At 35.3% G+C, this 17,004-nt stretch overlaps 2 protein-coding genes across 3 annotated transcripts; one reads left to right on the forward strand and one right to left on the reverse strand.

Moving 5' to 3' along the window:
- Positions 1 to 7,171: 7,171 nt before the first annotated feature.
- On the forward strand, positions 7,172 to 9,196 carry LOC132628687 (uncharacterized). Its single transcript, XM_060344454.1, has 4 exons — positions 7,172 to 7,312; positions 7,571 to 7,622; positions 7,702 to 7,769; positions 8,587 to 9,196. Exons 1-4 carry the CDS (start codon positions 7,172 to 7,174, stop codon positions 9,061 to 9,063), a joined length of 738 nt encoding a protein of 245 aa, XP_060200437.1. The 3' UTR covers positions 9,064 to 9,196.
- A 134-nt stretch (positions 9,197 to 9,330) lies between these two features.
- Positions 9,331 to 15,286, reverse strand: LOC132626665 (pumilio homolog 24). Of its 2 annotated transcripts, XM_060341611.1 has the most exons (17): positions 15,133 to 15,286; positions 14,909 to 14,962; positions 14,145 to 14,206; positions 13,944 to 14,025; positions 13,735 to 13,858; positions 13,561 to 13,644; positions 13,268 to 13,382; positions 12,744 to 12,894; positions 12,550 to 12,663; positions 12,383 to 12,454; positions 12,169 to 12,219; positions 12,017 to 12,067; positions 11,805 to 11,912; positions 11,500 to 11,682; positions 10,344 to 10,418; positions 9,815 to 10,059; positions 9,331 to 9,739 (listed from the first exon to the last, which is right to left on the reverse strand). In XM_060341611.1, exons 1-17 carry the CDS (start codon positions 15,184 to 15,186, stop codon positions 9,625 to 9,627), a joined length of 1,740 nt encoding a protein of 579 aa, XP_060197594.1. In that variant the 5' UTR covers positions 15,187 to 15,286; the 3' UTR covers positions 9,331 to 9,624. The 2 variants fall into 2 exon arrangements, with proteins under 2 accessions (XP_060197594.1, XP_060197595.1); XM_060341612.1 differs by lacking the exons at positions 14,909 to 14,962; positions 15,133 to 15,286 and adding an exon at positions 14,290 to 14,882.
- Positions 15,287 to 17,004: the final 1,718 nt, after the last annotated feature.

Raw genomic sequence — 17,004 nt, forward strand, 5'->3', positions numbered from 1 at the left:
AATGAATGATGAGGAAAGGGGAGAAGAGAAAACGATAAAGATGTCAAAGACAGCCTCAAGCGATTAGCGATTTCGCTTGTTTCTCGCCGAGTGTTGTGATTAAAGAGTATGGGACGCATCGAATCCATGCATGGGTATAGCAATAGCGCCGAGTCTCATTTCGAGACTACATTGTGAGAGAGTCCTGAATTAAGACTCCATTTGCTCCAACGTGTACATGTAAAGAAGGGGAAATAAAGATTAGTGACAAACGATTCAAGTTTCCGGGACTTTAAAAGCAATCAAACACAACTTGACATATCAACATTCATAAAAATAAAAAGAGGAAACTAATAAACATTCATTACTGTGACCAAAACAGATTCATAGCTTGCTATTCTCTTTGTTCATTAATTGGTTCGACTGACTTTAAAACCTATTGCTACACAGGTTCGTAAAAGAAAAAGAAAAAAAAAACTGATTTTGACACATACTCCATACAAATGAAAGTGACGAAATAGACATGAAAGTGAATGTAGGACACATAACACTTTATGCTTGATTATTCAAGTTTAGGATAGCATTTAGCTGAGGTTTGCACTCTTAACTAAGGATTGGAAATTAAACAAACTAAATTTTAGGAATTGGAGGTAACAAAAAAAATGAATTTGCATAATATGCCAGCCATTCAGCAGTCCCGAACTAAAACTACTCAAACAAAATAGGAGAAACATATTTGATTACTCTTGAAACTTTAAACTAAAAACATCATTTCCAAATTTTAAACAAGGACTTTTCGACTCATATTTTGTCAAAGAACCTTAAAAGAGATAAACTATTTAAAGCATTTATATTCTTATATTGATTTAAAGAGAAAGATAGGCTCGAAGAATGAAAGAAGAAAGCATTGCTCAAATTAAGGAAGTAGATTAGTTTGTAAAAATCCAGATGGCTAAATCCTAAATGAAAGGTAAACTTCATTACAATTATGAAGTCAGAAAACACATATTCTACAAATAAGGTTCAAATAGTCAAAGCTCAACCCAACAATGAATGTGTGGGAATATCACTAACACTTAGTCTATGAAGAAAATATTTATTTAAACTAGTTACGTTAACATGGCCAAATTTTATACTCGTAAACTAAAGCTTTAAGCATCTGAATCCCAGGAACTTAAGTAAAGAAAACTGAGATGTAAACACGACCCAACGACTCAGAACTAATCTGACTAATCCACAATCACAGAACTATATAAAACATAAAGAAAAGGGAAGAGCGCTAGAATTGAAATAGGGAAGACCATTACTTATCCAACTCCGACAACATTAAAAAAAAACTAAGCTAATTTTATGAGAAATCAAAAAGGCACAGAACTTAAAAAAAATGAAAATAAACTCTGACGAGGAAGAAAATTATACTAAAGGAACACAAACTAGCAGTCTAAACATACCAAATTAGAACCAACTAAACTAAACTAATCTAACTACATGAATTTACATAGAACAGAACTGAAGCGAAAGGAGAAGGAGGATTACCGACCTTTCTTGGGTGCAGCGAACTAGATGCGGGATCTCCGATATACCCTCGAACACTTCAAATCTCTGAGTCTGCATAGACTCAGATGCGAAACCATATCAGGCAAATGAAACAAAGACGATGATCGGATTTTTGCTCGATTCAGAAAATGCAAACACTACTGAGCATTAAATTTTTTTGGGATTTTGTGCGGCTAAAACAAAGCTTCTCAATTCTATGGAGTTTTCAGGCGGCTAAAAAAAGAAGACATTTCTATTACAGAGAACCAATATTTATAGGTTTTTTTTTTCGTTTGTGAAGAGGAGAGAGAGGAGCGGGGGGACAAAGGGAAGTGGGGGACAGAGGGAAGTGGGAGAGACAGGCGTGGGGAACAGGGAGAGAGAGGGGACATAACGAACGTGGGAGAGAGAAAGGAGCGGGGAACAGAGGCGGCTAGGGTTTCGTAGGAGAGAAGAAGGGAGAAGAGAAGAGGAGCGTGGGGGGTGCGGCTGCGAGAATGAAAGGAACCCTAGTGGTTCCTTTTGTTCAAATAGAATTGGGTCGGGTCAAATGATTTAATGGACTGGGTCGATTTTTCTTTTGAGCTGGGTATTAAAATGAATGGGCTGGTAATTATTTTAAGTGATACTGAGCTAGTCCGAAAAATAATGTTGTTGATTGGGCTTTGATTTGGGCCAGATGAATTAAAAATATGGGTTGAGTGAAAGAAACAGTTTGGCTTCTAAATTTGAATAAAAGACCCATTTTAATTAACTATATACTAAGTGTGCTATATAAAATATGTAATTATTAGTGCTCAGGTAATAAAATCATATGACGTTGTAATAGCCGTGCAATAATATTTTGAAAACAAATAAACGCTATCATTTAATTGTGCGAAATAAATGCAATGCGTATGCATAAGGTGGTAAAAATGCTGAAGCGCAAATTATGATAATACTGGTAATAATAACAAATAATAATAATAATAATAATAATAATAATAATAATAATAATAATAATAATAATAGTAATAATAATAATGGTAGTAAAAGATAATGACAGGCTAATGAAATATCGGTATTAATAAAAGCTAATAATTATAGTAAAAAAAAATGCAAATAATTTTTTTTTTTTCTTAAAGTTGCCAAAATATTGGAAGCGAAAATAGGTATTTCGGAGGAAAGGTGGGACAAAATTGGTTGTCAACATGCAAGTTACCCAAATAATTAATAGATGGTGGGATATGCCTAGTAGACTACATGTCAAATGCATCAACCAAGCTGTCCCTGCTATTATTATTTGGGAACTTTGGAAGAGGAGAAACACTATGAGACATGAAGGGAAGGTGTCAATCACAAAACTCATTTACCAGGTGATGCATACTTTGATTCATTTCATGAAGGTGAGAAGGAAAAATTTTAGATATGCACCATATAATTGGAATGTGATTGTGGAGTCATTACAAAGATATTCTCCAAAGATAAGAGTAACACCAGTGACCTGGAGAACTCCAGATATTGGATGGATAAAAGTCAATACTGATGGAGCCTCAAGAGGAAACCCGGGTAGGGCCTTTTGTGTAAGGGATGAAAGGGGAGATGTGATACAAGCACAGGCCAGAGAAATGGAGGATCTTCAAAGCACCAACACCGAGGCAGAGGCCCTGGCCATTTTACAAGCTCTCAGGTATTTAAAAGACAATCAGTGGGATCAAATAATGATAGAGACAGATTCACTATTGCTGAAGAACATTATTCAAAGGACATGGGAAATTCCTTGGAAAATCATTACTATGGTGGAAGAAATTTGGAGAATAATTGAGGAAAAAGTGGTGGTGATAGAGCATACTTATAGGGAAGGAAATAAATTAGCAGATCACTTGGCTAATTTAGCTTTGGACACAGGGGACATACAATTCAATTCCTTTCATGACATGGAGAGCCACTGTAAAAGAATTGTGAACAGTGACAAATTACAGCAGCCCTATCTAAGAATTAGATCATGTTAAGGAGACTGAATATAGGGGAAGGTGGGAGAAAAGGAGGTCCTCACACTCAAATCCTTTGGGAGGACAATGTGAAGGATTTGGTTTACACTAACTGTTTGCTAATGGTTGCAGGTACACAATCTAACATAAATGGAGGATTTTTAATTCAACAGGTACCACAGAACAACCACACTGAAGGAATACCAACAAGCAGCGAAACACAGTGTAATCAGGATATAGGAAACAGAAAAAACAGAAAATAATTCAGATGCATAGCAAATATGATCAAGATCCAACTCAGGAAAGCCTCAAAGGGGATTTTAATTAATATAAGGTTGATCGATGTTCAATTCGTGGTATTAGCACCAAGTTGTGCTCAATCGAATGGACAAAAGTCAATTTTATATGGGTTAAATCACAAAGAGGAAGATACATATTTGTTCAGCCAAACTTTTCAATCGAAACATACATAAGACAGAACAATGGAGATTACAAAACAAGCAAGAATCAAATGCAGAGATACAGAGAAGGTAAATATAGCAAAGAGAGAGGAAGGGACATACCAGATCGAATAGGAGAAAGGCAACAACAAGCTCAGTGTTCATACAGCAATCTCAGCATCACAAACGAGCTGGAATCGAAACAAGAACTTCAGGAGCGGTGGTGCAGATGAATCGACCGAGGTGGAACTCAAACAACAACAAAAATCGAAAATAAGCGAGAGCAGAAAAGAGCAATTATGAGCAGCTTAACAGTCATACAAGAAGAAGAAGAAAGGACTAAAGAGGAGCAGAAGATTACCGATCTAGAGGAAGAAGAGGTTGGAGCCGGAGAGCAGCCATGGACAATGGTGGAACTTTTCAGGTGTATGGCATCAAAGAGGAAGAGACGGCTCATTTTAGGGATTTAGGATCAACTTTCCTAAATCATACATATATTAGTTTACTTTTTGCACTTATGTACTTTTGTTTTACTTTTTGTTACTTTGGACCCTTTGCTCTTTAATTATAATAAAATCTGCCCCCTTGGGGCTTTAATTTTTTTTAAAAAAAAAAGGAACATGAAAATATGAATATTCTCAATTATTTCTCCAAAAAAAAAAAAATCTCAACCAACATAACATCATAAAGAGAAAATACTTCATAAACGAATAAATTAAGATGTTACCATCATCAGATTGAAAAGTCAACTTAATATTCATACCATCATAAACATAAATCATTGTATCCCTTTCCCTTCTTGCAAGCTCCGTTAGAAGTTTTATGAATCCTGGTACATTTTTCTTTAGCAAGTACCAAAAGAGTATGTGAAAACTGAACGATCAATGAAATGTGAGAAGTATCAATTATTGTCCTTTGGCATGTCACATAAGAATATAGCATACCGTTTTGTAGATTTATAACTATAATTTAACTCCAATCTTGCTCACCAGCATTATTCCTTCGGCTTCCCTGTTGAGAATAAACCGACGGCGAGGCTCCAAAATATATCACTTTCTTTACATTAGCCATAATCCTATACTAATGTAACATAAAATAAGTACTGATAACAACTTAGTAGTCTATTTAAACAACTATGCACACCTAATAAAAAATATATACATAAAGAGAGCAAATGAAAAATCATCAAATTAGAAGGTCTAATACTCTCCAACTTTCGGGCATGAGAAGAGAATTGCAAACTGAAGCATCACAATAGCACATGAATTAGGAAAAATGAGGGGAGCTCATATAACGAATATAAAAGAAGATAAAACGGCATAGACATTTACATGCATTAATTTGTTCAGTCTATTTAGAAAATAAAATTGGATATTAATTTCCTTAACCGATGATGTAGTGGGCTGGTGAATGTCATCAGTGAGACTTTAAGAGAAGGAAAAGTGGAAAGGAAAAATGGAGTATTAATTATTTAGACATTTAATGTTCTTACAAAAATACATAAAATTTAGTAGGAAAAACAAAAAATATATATATAGAAAAGCCAAAAAATGAGAAAAAAAAAAGATAAATATGAATGCTAGTTATAGAGAGGTGTCACATCACCTTGTCTATGCCTAGCCTTATATTATATATAGATTACCATAATTATCATTAGCATTATCCTTTGAGGTTCAAATTGCATAAATTACTCGTCCAAAATTTTACTGTTCAAAATTTTGACCCAATTTTGTTCTTTTTTAAAATAATATTACAATGAGTTACTTTTCTCATTATTCTCTTTACCAAACGAGGATACGACCATTGGCAATCACGTGAAACACCTAAATTCTGTCGATATACAACACACAAGTCCACGAGAAAGTAAAAGAGATAACAGATTATTTTGCTTCATTATTATTGACAGTAAATGTTAGCATCATAGTGTAAGATTATAAATTTAGCAAAGTTGGCATGATTCATGAACTATTCATCTTCTTGATTGAACGTTTAAATTATTGTATGTATTTCCCTTAATCAAGAGAAGTTAACAGTCATAGAATTTATTTGATTTTAATGTTTAAACTTAAGAATACTAAAACATTTGGAGTTCGGTTTTAGCAAGTTTGTAGTTAACGTAAAATGATTTTGCATCACTAAAATTAGTTATAATACAAACTATCGTATGATTAATTTCTAACTGAAAACACCTTTTTAGCAACATGATAGGTTAAATGATCAAAGCTTTACACAAACGAGAAATGAAAAACACATGTTACTACCATATGGACAAAAGATACACTTAGTAATTTACTCACAAATTAAAATTCTCCATTGGTAGGCATAAAAATATCCGTTTTCAATGGAGTGGCTCGTCGACCAAAGATTAAAATTTGAACCGCATGCCACAAGTTTACTTGCAATGACATCCTAGTCTGCTACCCCGTCCGTTCACTTTTACTTGTCCACTATGGACTTTTCACATCCCTTAAAAAATAATAGATGAAATACATAATTTACTATGATACCCATATTAATTAATGTATGTTCTTAATGAATTTGGAAAATGATTTGCAATGAGTAATTAATGCTAAGGTAAAACAGGAAAATAAATTAATTTTGCTCTTGATATGGGAAAATGAATAAGTAAAAGTGAAAATCATTTTTTGGAATAGTAGACAAGTAAAAGTAAACGGAGAAAGTATTTAACTAGACAATGTGGGACTACGCACAATATGTTATGTTAAGAAAAGTAGGAAAATATTCAAAACTCACAAGTCCTAAGCGGTAATGTGAGAATGCGTATTAATTAATTACGTTTAAGTAATTAGAGCGATATGTGAAGACATGTGACATGAGTTTGGTATTTTCTCCCAATCGTCATAAAATTGGTTAAGGAAGATGTTAATTTGTCCAAGATCAAATAACATAATGCCACATGTCAACATTTACAGTAAAATACTCGCCCTATTCTTTCTTGGTTCCACCAACTGAACCACTTTTGAAAAACAAATGTACCCCGCAAACTATATATGCGCTTTCTTTTTCTTAACCGCTCCACCCATTAAATTCCATTAACGCTCTTAATTACTCTCATCTATACTATCCATACATATTCCATCCGTAATCATAAAGAATCATCATTGCATTTTAATATTTGGTAGACATATTCAAGTAGACTAACCATAAGTATCATTGCATTTGAATTTGGTATACATGTTCAAGTGACCATAACATTTGATTCTTGAAGAATTAATCGCATTCTACATGGGAAGAAGTAGTGGAAATGAATCTGCAAAATGGAAATTGGTGTCAGAGATTTGTGATTTGTCTAAAGGTGTCATAATTCCTTGTTCACATCAATATCCCACAAAGTCTGCATTCATCGACTGGTATCTTCTTCTTGATGTACGTCTCTTTAAATATTCACATGCACTTCCATAATATTGTGTTTGTTTTCTTTCACATATATAGTTAACGAGGACGTAAAAGATGTTGAATTTGATGGTTGACCAAGGAATAGAATACATAGCAATTTATATAAGGCTAATTGAACTTGAACTCTTGACACTGTAATTATATTCTCATTGTAAGATTTCTTCCCAAAAAAATCATCTTAGGACTCATCTTGTACCTAGTATTGATGATTCTGACTTCTGAGTTCAGGTTGATGAGAGTGTTGGAGTAGATGTGATTAAGCAGAGATATCGTAAACTAGGTACTAGTACTAATTTGCAAGATAATTTGTATTTTTTAATTTGTATATAACACAATATTTTAATTAAATTTAACTGTAGCAATGCAGCTTCATCCTGATAAGAACAAACATCCCAAAGCAGAAATTGCATTCAAGTTGGTTTCCCAGGTAGGCATATGAACTTTGGTTTCTCATTTAATTTAGGTATTCCAACTTTTTCATGCTCATTCCCTGGTACTACTTTTGGCAAAGGACTAACTGCAATGTGTATGGACTATGATTTAAACTTCCCTTATTATGAGACTGCTCTTTAGTTATACTAGGAGCTTTCAAAAACCATATCTATTTGTTGAAGAATGAGGCAATCAACAGAATCGACTTTTTTTTTATTTTCATGGCCAAAGTAAAAGTTCGTTACGGTTCCTGTTAGGGAGAAGCCAATTCGTCACTTTTAGAACGTATTTTCGAGTTAGTCATATTAAATTATTGATTGGATAGCTACGACCAAATCCACTATACATACAGGACGCAAGAATAAAAATTTAAAAAGAAAAAAGCATGCTCAGTTGGATATTATGGGTGGTTTTAAAGCTTCTCTACTTCCTCTCCCAACTTTTCTTTTTTCAGTAGGTAGTTGTAGTTAGTTATGCATGAATTTGAAGTGGGTAAAGGTGTAAGCTTTATCTAGAAGACATTTTGAGGAACATAGAATTTTAAATGCATTATAGTAGGTGGTTGTAGTTAGTTATACATGAATTTAGAGTAGGTAAAAATCAAGAATGATGCTAGCATCCAACTGCAGATTTTGTAGACACAAACTTACTTTTTTCCCTTTCCTCTTTGTACCTTTTTCCTTGAGATTGAGCAACATGTTTGGTAAACAAAACTGATAAGCAGTTCTTGTTTTCCTTATTTATCCTTTTGAACAATTAGTTCTCGTTACCATTTTGATCATTACTAAAAGGCTCATCTTGTTTTGGTACAGGCATATGTTTGCCTGACGGATGAAGCAGGCAGAGAGGCTTTTGAAACAGACAGAAGAAACCACATATGCCCAAAGTGCTCCATAAAATCAAGTGAAAAAACACCTAGACATGGCAATGTTGCAAAAGTGGCCAAAACATTTCCTCCTACAGACAAGGCATGGCCAGTTTCCAGAAGCATTTCGCGACGTGTTAAAGAACTTAAAGCCAGATTTATGGAAGAAGTTGCAGTTATAAACACTTGTTTGAAGGCGAAGTCTTCGCCCGCTACATACTCAATGAACCAACCTCAGACATTCACAAGACAAAACGAGATACCAATCTTTAATCCATCCAATTATGAGTTACAAGGCTATCCTCATCCTAGCAATTATAGGAAGTTGTCGCGTAGATTTCAGGAAAGAAGCACTGAGAAACATGTCTCTAGCTACCCAGTATTTAAGCCTAGATCAGAAAAGGGAGCATATGCAAAGATTTAGTAGAACCAGCTCTAAGCATATATTGACAATAACACCTACGAGATACCAATCTCCTTTAGGTTGTTTTAATTCATTTAGTCTCTTCCTGGTACAGTGTTTGGATCAGACTGCATTGAAAAATTAAAACTTATAACTAGCTAAGAATGTTTCACTAAAGTTTTCAACTTCTCCATGTCAAATTCGAGATTTTCCTTGGGAGGTATCGGGAAGGATTTGGAATGGAATATAGACAAATCAGGAAGACTTCAAAAACCTCCAGAAGATGTGTTTAATTGACTAATAGAGAAGGGCTTTACTGAATATTAGGAAAGAATGCAAGATTTCAACAGAACAAAATTGTTACATATCTTTATATATGGTACAATAACAGAGAGAAATAACACTCTTTTGTGGTATCACCTATTCATTGACTTGATAGAAAACTTCATTTTGAGTGTGAAGGCATTTTGCCAGGAACTCGTCCAAAGCACTCCTTGATAAAATAATAACCTTGGACACTTCATTCTTAGATTGAAGTCCGCTGACGTTTAACTCATTGTTGGCTCATTCTGCTTTAGGAGATCATTTGGTGGCTAATTTGAGGATACCGCTATCTACCAATGGTTGCACTTCCTTCTTCACAAGCTTGTGTACCATAGAACTTGAAGTTTCCAACAATGCACTAATTATTTTCGCACTGCAAATTGTAAAAGAAGTCAGAAAGAGGTTTTTCTCTGCTTGAAAGGAGGAAATGAGTTTTAACCAAACCAACCTGTGGCCTTGAGCCCAAATTGAACATTTTCCTTTCAGTGCTTTTCCATACAACGTGCAAGCAAAAGAAGGGGAGTCCAAGACCAGTTTTCTGATGGTCCTGCTAGAATGGAAGTGTTCAAAGAGATGTTCATCTGATCCCTCCATTTTAGGATGTGCTGCCAGAGATGCTATAACGCCATGTAAAATTTCCAACTTTCCATCTAAAGTTGGACGAAGTATGCTGTCGGCACCTCCCATGGCAACCTATATCAAATCAAAATGAGTAAAACATCTCCATGATAGCAAAACAACAGATTTAGCATGTCTTAAGCAGCATATTTCCAAATTACGTACAGTGTGAGTTTGAGATGAAGTGAGTCAACATGTAATGTCACAACCCCAAGTTTATTTTTATATGAAGTTTAAAAACAAAATGAACGGAGTCATAGCTCAGGAAAGATGTTCAACATTTATTCAGGACATCTTGGTACCTAAAGGTTATGATACATTGAAAATGCAACAATTTTATCAAAACAACAGGATAATACCTCATATATGATCTCTTTTCCAAAGTTTGATCTTAGCAATTCCTCCGCCATCTCACAACATGCATCGATGAGTTTCTGCATTATTGATCAGGAATGACTTGGTAAAGCGGATAAAGGTGAGTATGTAAAGGAGATGAATACACAATTCATTTAACTAAAGGAGAGCGGCCGAAGGAAAGGAATCGAGGATCACAGAAAGCGAAATGGCCAAGGCGACAAGCTTGATAACTGAAGGAATATTTTTATGCCTTATATATATATATATATAATATATAAGGGAGAGAACATAGATAAGACAGCCAGTCAGCACAAAAACATAGGCGCTAAAAATCTACTATTAAAACATTAGCAATCAGGAGAAATGAACAAAAATTCACTAATCAGCTAATTGTTCAGCTTTTCTTGTGCTGATGAAGTTAAAAACAAAAAAACAATAACACAACCAAGCCTTTTTTTTGTTGGATATTTATGCACAGATAAAAAACTGGTCTTTACAAACAATCAAAAAAAAACTTGGGTCTTTACAAACAATCAAAAAAAACTTGGTCTTTACATTTTAAGACTACCAAAAGATGATTTCAAAAAGAAAAGGTCTTCTGTTTTACAGGAAATAATGTAGGAAAGGTAAGCACATACACTGAGCAAAATAGAAAAAGGAGTTGACATGCCTGATGACTTGATAGGGTCTCTTTTATGAGAAACCAAACCTACAACTGTCATAGCTTTGATGATTTTCAAATTGGGGCAGTTTGAATTATACGCACCACCATAGATGTGAGAATTAAAAAATCCCTAACTTCTTCGCTATTTTGGCAAAAAATATTTTTTAAAGGCAAAACTTGGCTTTTGATGGAACAAGTTTAAGAAGAAAGGCTTTTATCCATCTTCTATACGTTTCCGTGGGTGTGTTTTCATTAACTTTGGGCAAGTTAGCGTTAGTATAGTCTCTCTGTTAGAGGCAAAGACTAAATTTATCCACTTTTGGATACTTAAGGGATGTTTATATTCTACCCTATATATAAGTGATACAAATATTCCTTCACCTATAGTTAAGGGACCATTTAAGTTTTTTCCTCTAATAAAAAACAGCTCTATAGACTTGGCCAAAAAAAAACAGCTCTATAGATACATGAATGAGAAAGTAGAAAGTATTGACCTCAGCTAGCCCACTATCGACCAGTAATTCTCGCCGTCTTGTAAGAGGATCCTTCTTTCCTCCTTCATTCAAATGTGAACTTTGGGTGGCATCAGCTGCAGTAGCTTCATCTTCGTTACCAGCTTCACCAAGCCCTGAAGCTTCTGTTTCTTTGCCCAATGTAACATTTAATTCTGAGGGGCTCTATCAAATTTTAAAAAAAAAACAAGCATTAAATTTAGCTGCACTGCTTACAAGGCACTTTTTATCTCATGAAAATTTTTTATAAGATGATGGTGTAATTTCAAGAAAAGCTGAAAAAGTACCTTGGTAACAAGCAAAGGAACAGATGAACCAAGGGCTGCTAACTCATCAGGGCTGAAATGGCGCGAGCAATTTGGATGCAGTAATTGCAACAATGGGCGCCTACCATTCTGTGACAGCCAGAACCAACAACCACAATAAAATATTCACAGGACACAAGCCCAAAAGGAGAGGGGGGATGCAGAAGTTTTCAAACACCAGATGAAGGACGAACCTGATCCGAAAGAAGCTCCTTCAGGATTCCTTTAAGCTCACGAATGATGACCTGCAAAGAATTCAATGTGACCAGCTTTAAGAGCGAAACTCCTCGATAACAGGTTGCAGACTTGCAGCCTGGATAAGTTAGGAAAAGCAGCTGGAATAAACCTTTGATAGAAGTTTCGTGTCATCAACAATTGAAAGGATGGAGACAAGCACCTGAAAGTTATTGAGAATGGAAGCTGTGAAACTAATAGGAGCATAAAGGTGCACTATATAAATGAGAGACAGTGCAGAGATGAAGACCGGCAGTATCTGAAAGAAGGCATGGTGGACACAAATAGACCAAAGCATTTAGCAAGTGCAAGAAAATCATGCTTACCAAAGTCCCACTTTTATCACGAGCTATCTTTCCAACTTTGTCTTTCATCCCTTTTATGATTTTCTTCCGCTCCTAAAACAGGAAGGTTTCAAACGGCATTTGAAATCAGTTCAATTACAAAAAAATCAGTAGGACAAGTTTTAGATATATAAAGAGTGCTCTAAAACCTTTGCGCTCCCATGTTTGATGCAGAATATCCCAATCTTGGATCCATCCTTTGTGTGAATCATCCGAACAAGGTCTGGACTTGACAACTGCTGGATTATTTCTGCAGCAGATGACTTGGAACAGACTCAAATTTAGAAAGGGATGATTCACAATAATCCAACTCATTGATACCTCATTAAGGTTTCTGAGGTACCTTATCAGCAATAGTTAGGTACTCCACAAGTGCCCTGTGTATAATTGAGTGGTCTAGTATTCCTTTCTCCAAGATAGGCTGAAGTACAGAAGTCATGTGCCGTATGACTGAACCCTTTTGAAGATGTAGGTTGGATATAACATCAACTAGCCTGGAAGTATCATAAAATGTGAATCACGGCTAAATTAGGAAACAAATGCATTCATAAAGAACAAATATGAGGCACAATGTAAAGTATATCAAAAGAGAACCGACATGATTTTCAGTTTCAAAAAAAAAAATCAGTTAAAAAAAAATTAATTCAGTTTAAAAAGAAAAACATGATTTAATGAACAATATCAGGTGAAGAAGCAACAGTAAAAGGACACTTAAGATAAAATGAAATGCAGAGAAAAACAAAAATGTCATAAGGATATCCCTGTTGAAGAAGTAAAAACGTCCCGAGCTGACACCGCAACCTAGAAAAGTTTTAAATAGCCTAAAGTAGGCATGCAGGATGCTGTCATTAACAGCTTGAACTTTACCTTGCTTCCTTCGCTGAGATCAAATCTTTGAACAACTGAAGCTCCGGCGAATACAGCTCCATCAGAAGAGTTTGTTTTTGAGCTGCATTTCCCAACTGATAAGCATGTTCAACAACTGCAAAAATAAAAGCGGTGTTTTATTAGGGGAATTACTGGGAAAAAATTCTTCTCCCAAAATTACAGCTGGTGAATGGAATTTGAAACAGAAATGCAGGATCAAGCAAAAATGAACGAAATCTGAGGCAGAATATTGATCAAAACCAAGCTCATAGCAATAGGCCAGGTTATCTTACCAAGTGAACCAACCATATGCCTAAGAAGAGTACCAACATGGCCATGAAGAGAGGAAATAAATTCTGCCTGCTGCTCTTTGGATGCTGCAAAGCACAAAAGAAAATATCAAAAAAGGACATATAAGTGTTTTTTAGTTGATGAAATTGCTCAGAAGAATAATTAGTACAAGTTACCATTATCAAGCATCTTTGTCACCAGATGAACTGCATAGGTATTGGTGGCAAGAGTGATAAAATGAGGCCGAATCTCCACAAACACAGTATTCTTTTCATCTTGTGTACAATGTTTCACACAAGTCTACGTTAACAAAAAAGACTTAGCAAAACCATTTGGAGCATCATAAAATCCTTGTCATCAACAAGAAGAAGAGGGAGGATGGAACCTGAAGAACACGAGAAGAAACGTGGGAGCTTGCTATTTCAGGGATCTTCCCTTTCATTTTCTTCAAAGCATCACTCACCAATCTGCATCAATGGATAAAAAGTTGAGAAGACATTCTAAAGACCGAGTAACAAATAAGTTAAAATCTTCCCGCAAAGATTCAGGATCAACTCAAAATGTTTGAAGTTGTATGACAGCACACCTTGATCTTTCTTCTTTCGCAATATTTCGAGTTCTCATCTTCTCCCATAGTGATGCGAGCTCCTGTTGAAAGACCAATGGTTGAATGACTAAGCTAGCATATACAGATAACACAAACAGTTTTGCCAAAACAAACAATCAACTACCAGAGCTTTCATGAAGCCATGTTAAGATTGAGGCACCATGGTGATAAACATTTATCATTTCCACAGACATTCAACGCTAAGCTGAAGTATCAAACTGAAATCTCAAAGCTGAAGTCTTTAAATGTAATATCACAAAATATTTCAATTAAAATATTAAATACAAATTGCTTGCATAGTACCACAGCCCTCAGATCAAATCCAGTTTCCAACCAACCACCTTGGTTTATTTGTAGATCGAGCTATCCTTACATTTCCGATAAATAGGTTAATATACAGATTTCACTTGGATAATAAGATTGAATGAAACATACTTTAAAAAAACAGCAAAAGAAGTGTAATAGCAGCAGTAGAGCATGGAGTGATAACAATATCAAGGGATGAAAACATTGTAGTTTTAAATCATAAGGGTGCCATTTATTACTATTATCCATATCATTATTGATTTAAAAAAAGGGTTTTTACAGATATCATTTTATCTTGGCTTTGTTTAAATATGTAGAGAAATGTCTTGTCTTGACAAAATAAAGATGCCATATTTTAACATCTGTAAACGAAGTAAGATAAAGATTGACTCATCTGTCTATAAAAGTAAGTTAAAGCTTAGAAAAGAATGAATTACTTGCTCCAAATTGTAATGTTTCTTCCTCCTCTTCTTCCTTGCTTCAGCTAGTTCCTGCAACAAAACCCCATTACCCATATATTAAGCAAAACAAGACTTTACAGCTCAAAATTATTAACTTGTCAACAACACTATTGGTGACATTACCAAAATCATTAGAAAAGAATAAGCAAAAATTGGAACTGAAATTTCATTTAACAAAATACTAACAAAAAAGGAGATACCTTAGCCTGTATACGACGTTGTCGCTTGGTGTTAAGTGGTTCGTTTGCCGCCATTGCTGTTAAGACTAGTTGTTGGGTTTTGCAAGGGTTTTAGTTTGGAGACAAGTGCATTGTCATGATGGAACTAAATATAAAACCCTAGTCATGAAAATACTTAGGACCCGTTTGGCCGAGAATTTTAGCTTTTTTCCGAAAAATATTTTCACGTTATTTGAAAATAGCGGATGGCCACTAAAATTCTAAAACAACCTGAAGCTGTATTTGAAACTAGTAAAACACATAAAATCCAGTTTTCACATACGTACATTCACACGGCCAAGTATTTTTTGCAAAAAATATAACCAAACACAAATCCAATTTTAATATTACAAATAAAATAAAAAATACCAAACGCCTACTTATTTAATAAAATATAATATATAATTGTACATGTATTTTGGACAAAAAGAGCTTGGAAAAGTAAATTCCAAAGTCTCAATTATTAGAAATGATGATAGATGAATATTCCTAGTTATTCATGTATTCGTTATTATACTTTCTGTCTTGCATAAAATAATATATAGATTTCCTCATAATTTATACATGTATCAGTTATGGGGGTTTTTTAAATTGTAAATCAAACACCGTATTTTAATTTCATACACGAATACTTACCTCATGGGGATATTGACGATGATGTCTCACATCGTATTGGCGCAGGGTGGATGAAATGGAGGCTTACTTCAGGAGTGATGTGTGATAAGAAGGTGCCACCAAAACTTAAAGGCAGGTTCTACAAAGTGGTTGTGAGACCGACCTTGTTGTACGGGGCAGAGTGTTGGGCAGTCAAGAGCTCTCACGTCCAAAAGATGAAAGTTGCGGAAATGAGAATGTTGCGATGGATGTGTGGGCACACCAGGCGAGATAGGATTAGGAATGAAGATATCCGGGATAAGGTTGGAGTAGCATCAGTGGAGGACAAGATGAGGGAAGCGAGGCTGAGATGGTTTGGGCATGTGAGGAGGAGAGGCACAGATGCCCCAGTGCGGAGGTGTGAGAGGTTAGCTATGGATGGTTTCAGAAGAGGTAGGGGTAGGCCGAAAAAGTATTGGGGAAAGGTGTTGAGACAGGACATGGCGCAGGTTCAGCTTACCGAGGACATGACCTTAGATAGGAGGTTTTGGAGGATTCAAATTAGGGTAGAAGGCCAGTAGGTAGTCGTTGTTTCGATCTATAGTCTATTGTCCTTTGTTTCTTGCTACTATATGTGGTTTCTTGTACTTCGATTATCTTATTTATCTGTGGTAGCTACTGCTCCCTTTTTTCAGACTGCTCTATTTTGACTTATTCGCTTTCTTTAGTTTCATTTACATTTTGCTTTGAACTGCTTGTGCTTATCTAACCTTTCTCGTTGTGATTTCTCTTGAGCCTAGGGTCTTTCGGAAACAACCTCCCTATCTTCCGAGATAGGGGTATGGTCTGCGTACACTTTACCCTCCCCAGACCCCACATTGTGGGATTTCACTGGGGTATGTTGTTGTTGTTGTTGTACCCGAATACTTACCTCCTAATCAGCTACCGAATTTGATAGTTGCATAATTCACCTCCAAACTAGCTACCAAGTGTCCACTTAGTCTTTAATACACGCCTTAAGACTATCTCTTAGGGAAAAAATTAAGGGTATGTTTGGAAAGCCACCCATGTAATTGGAATTGGGTGTAATTGCACAGCATGATGTGTTTATCGGGCCAAGTAATTACAGGGTCAACATGTAATTGGGTGTAATTGGGAGATAGTAATTACAATCTTCAATCTCAATAGGGGTTGAGAATTAGGTGTAATTACATGGTGTAATACAAGGTTGCTTCTTAATCTTTTTTCTTTTTCTTTTTA

This window comes from Lycium barbarum, chromosome 2, assembly GCF_019175385.1.
Source record: "Lycium barbarum isolate Lr01 chromosome 2, ASM1917538v2, whole genome shotgun sequence".
In the NCBI taxonomy this organism is placed as follows: Eukaryota; Viridiplantae; Streptophyta; class Magnoliopsida; order Solanales; family Solanaceae; genus Lycium; species Lycium barbarum.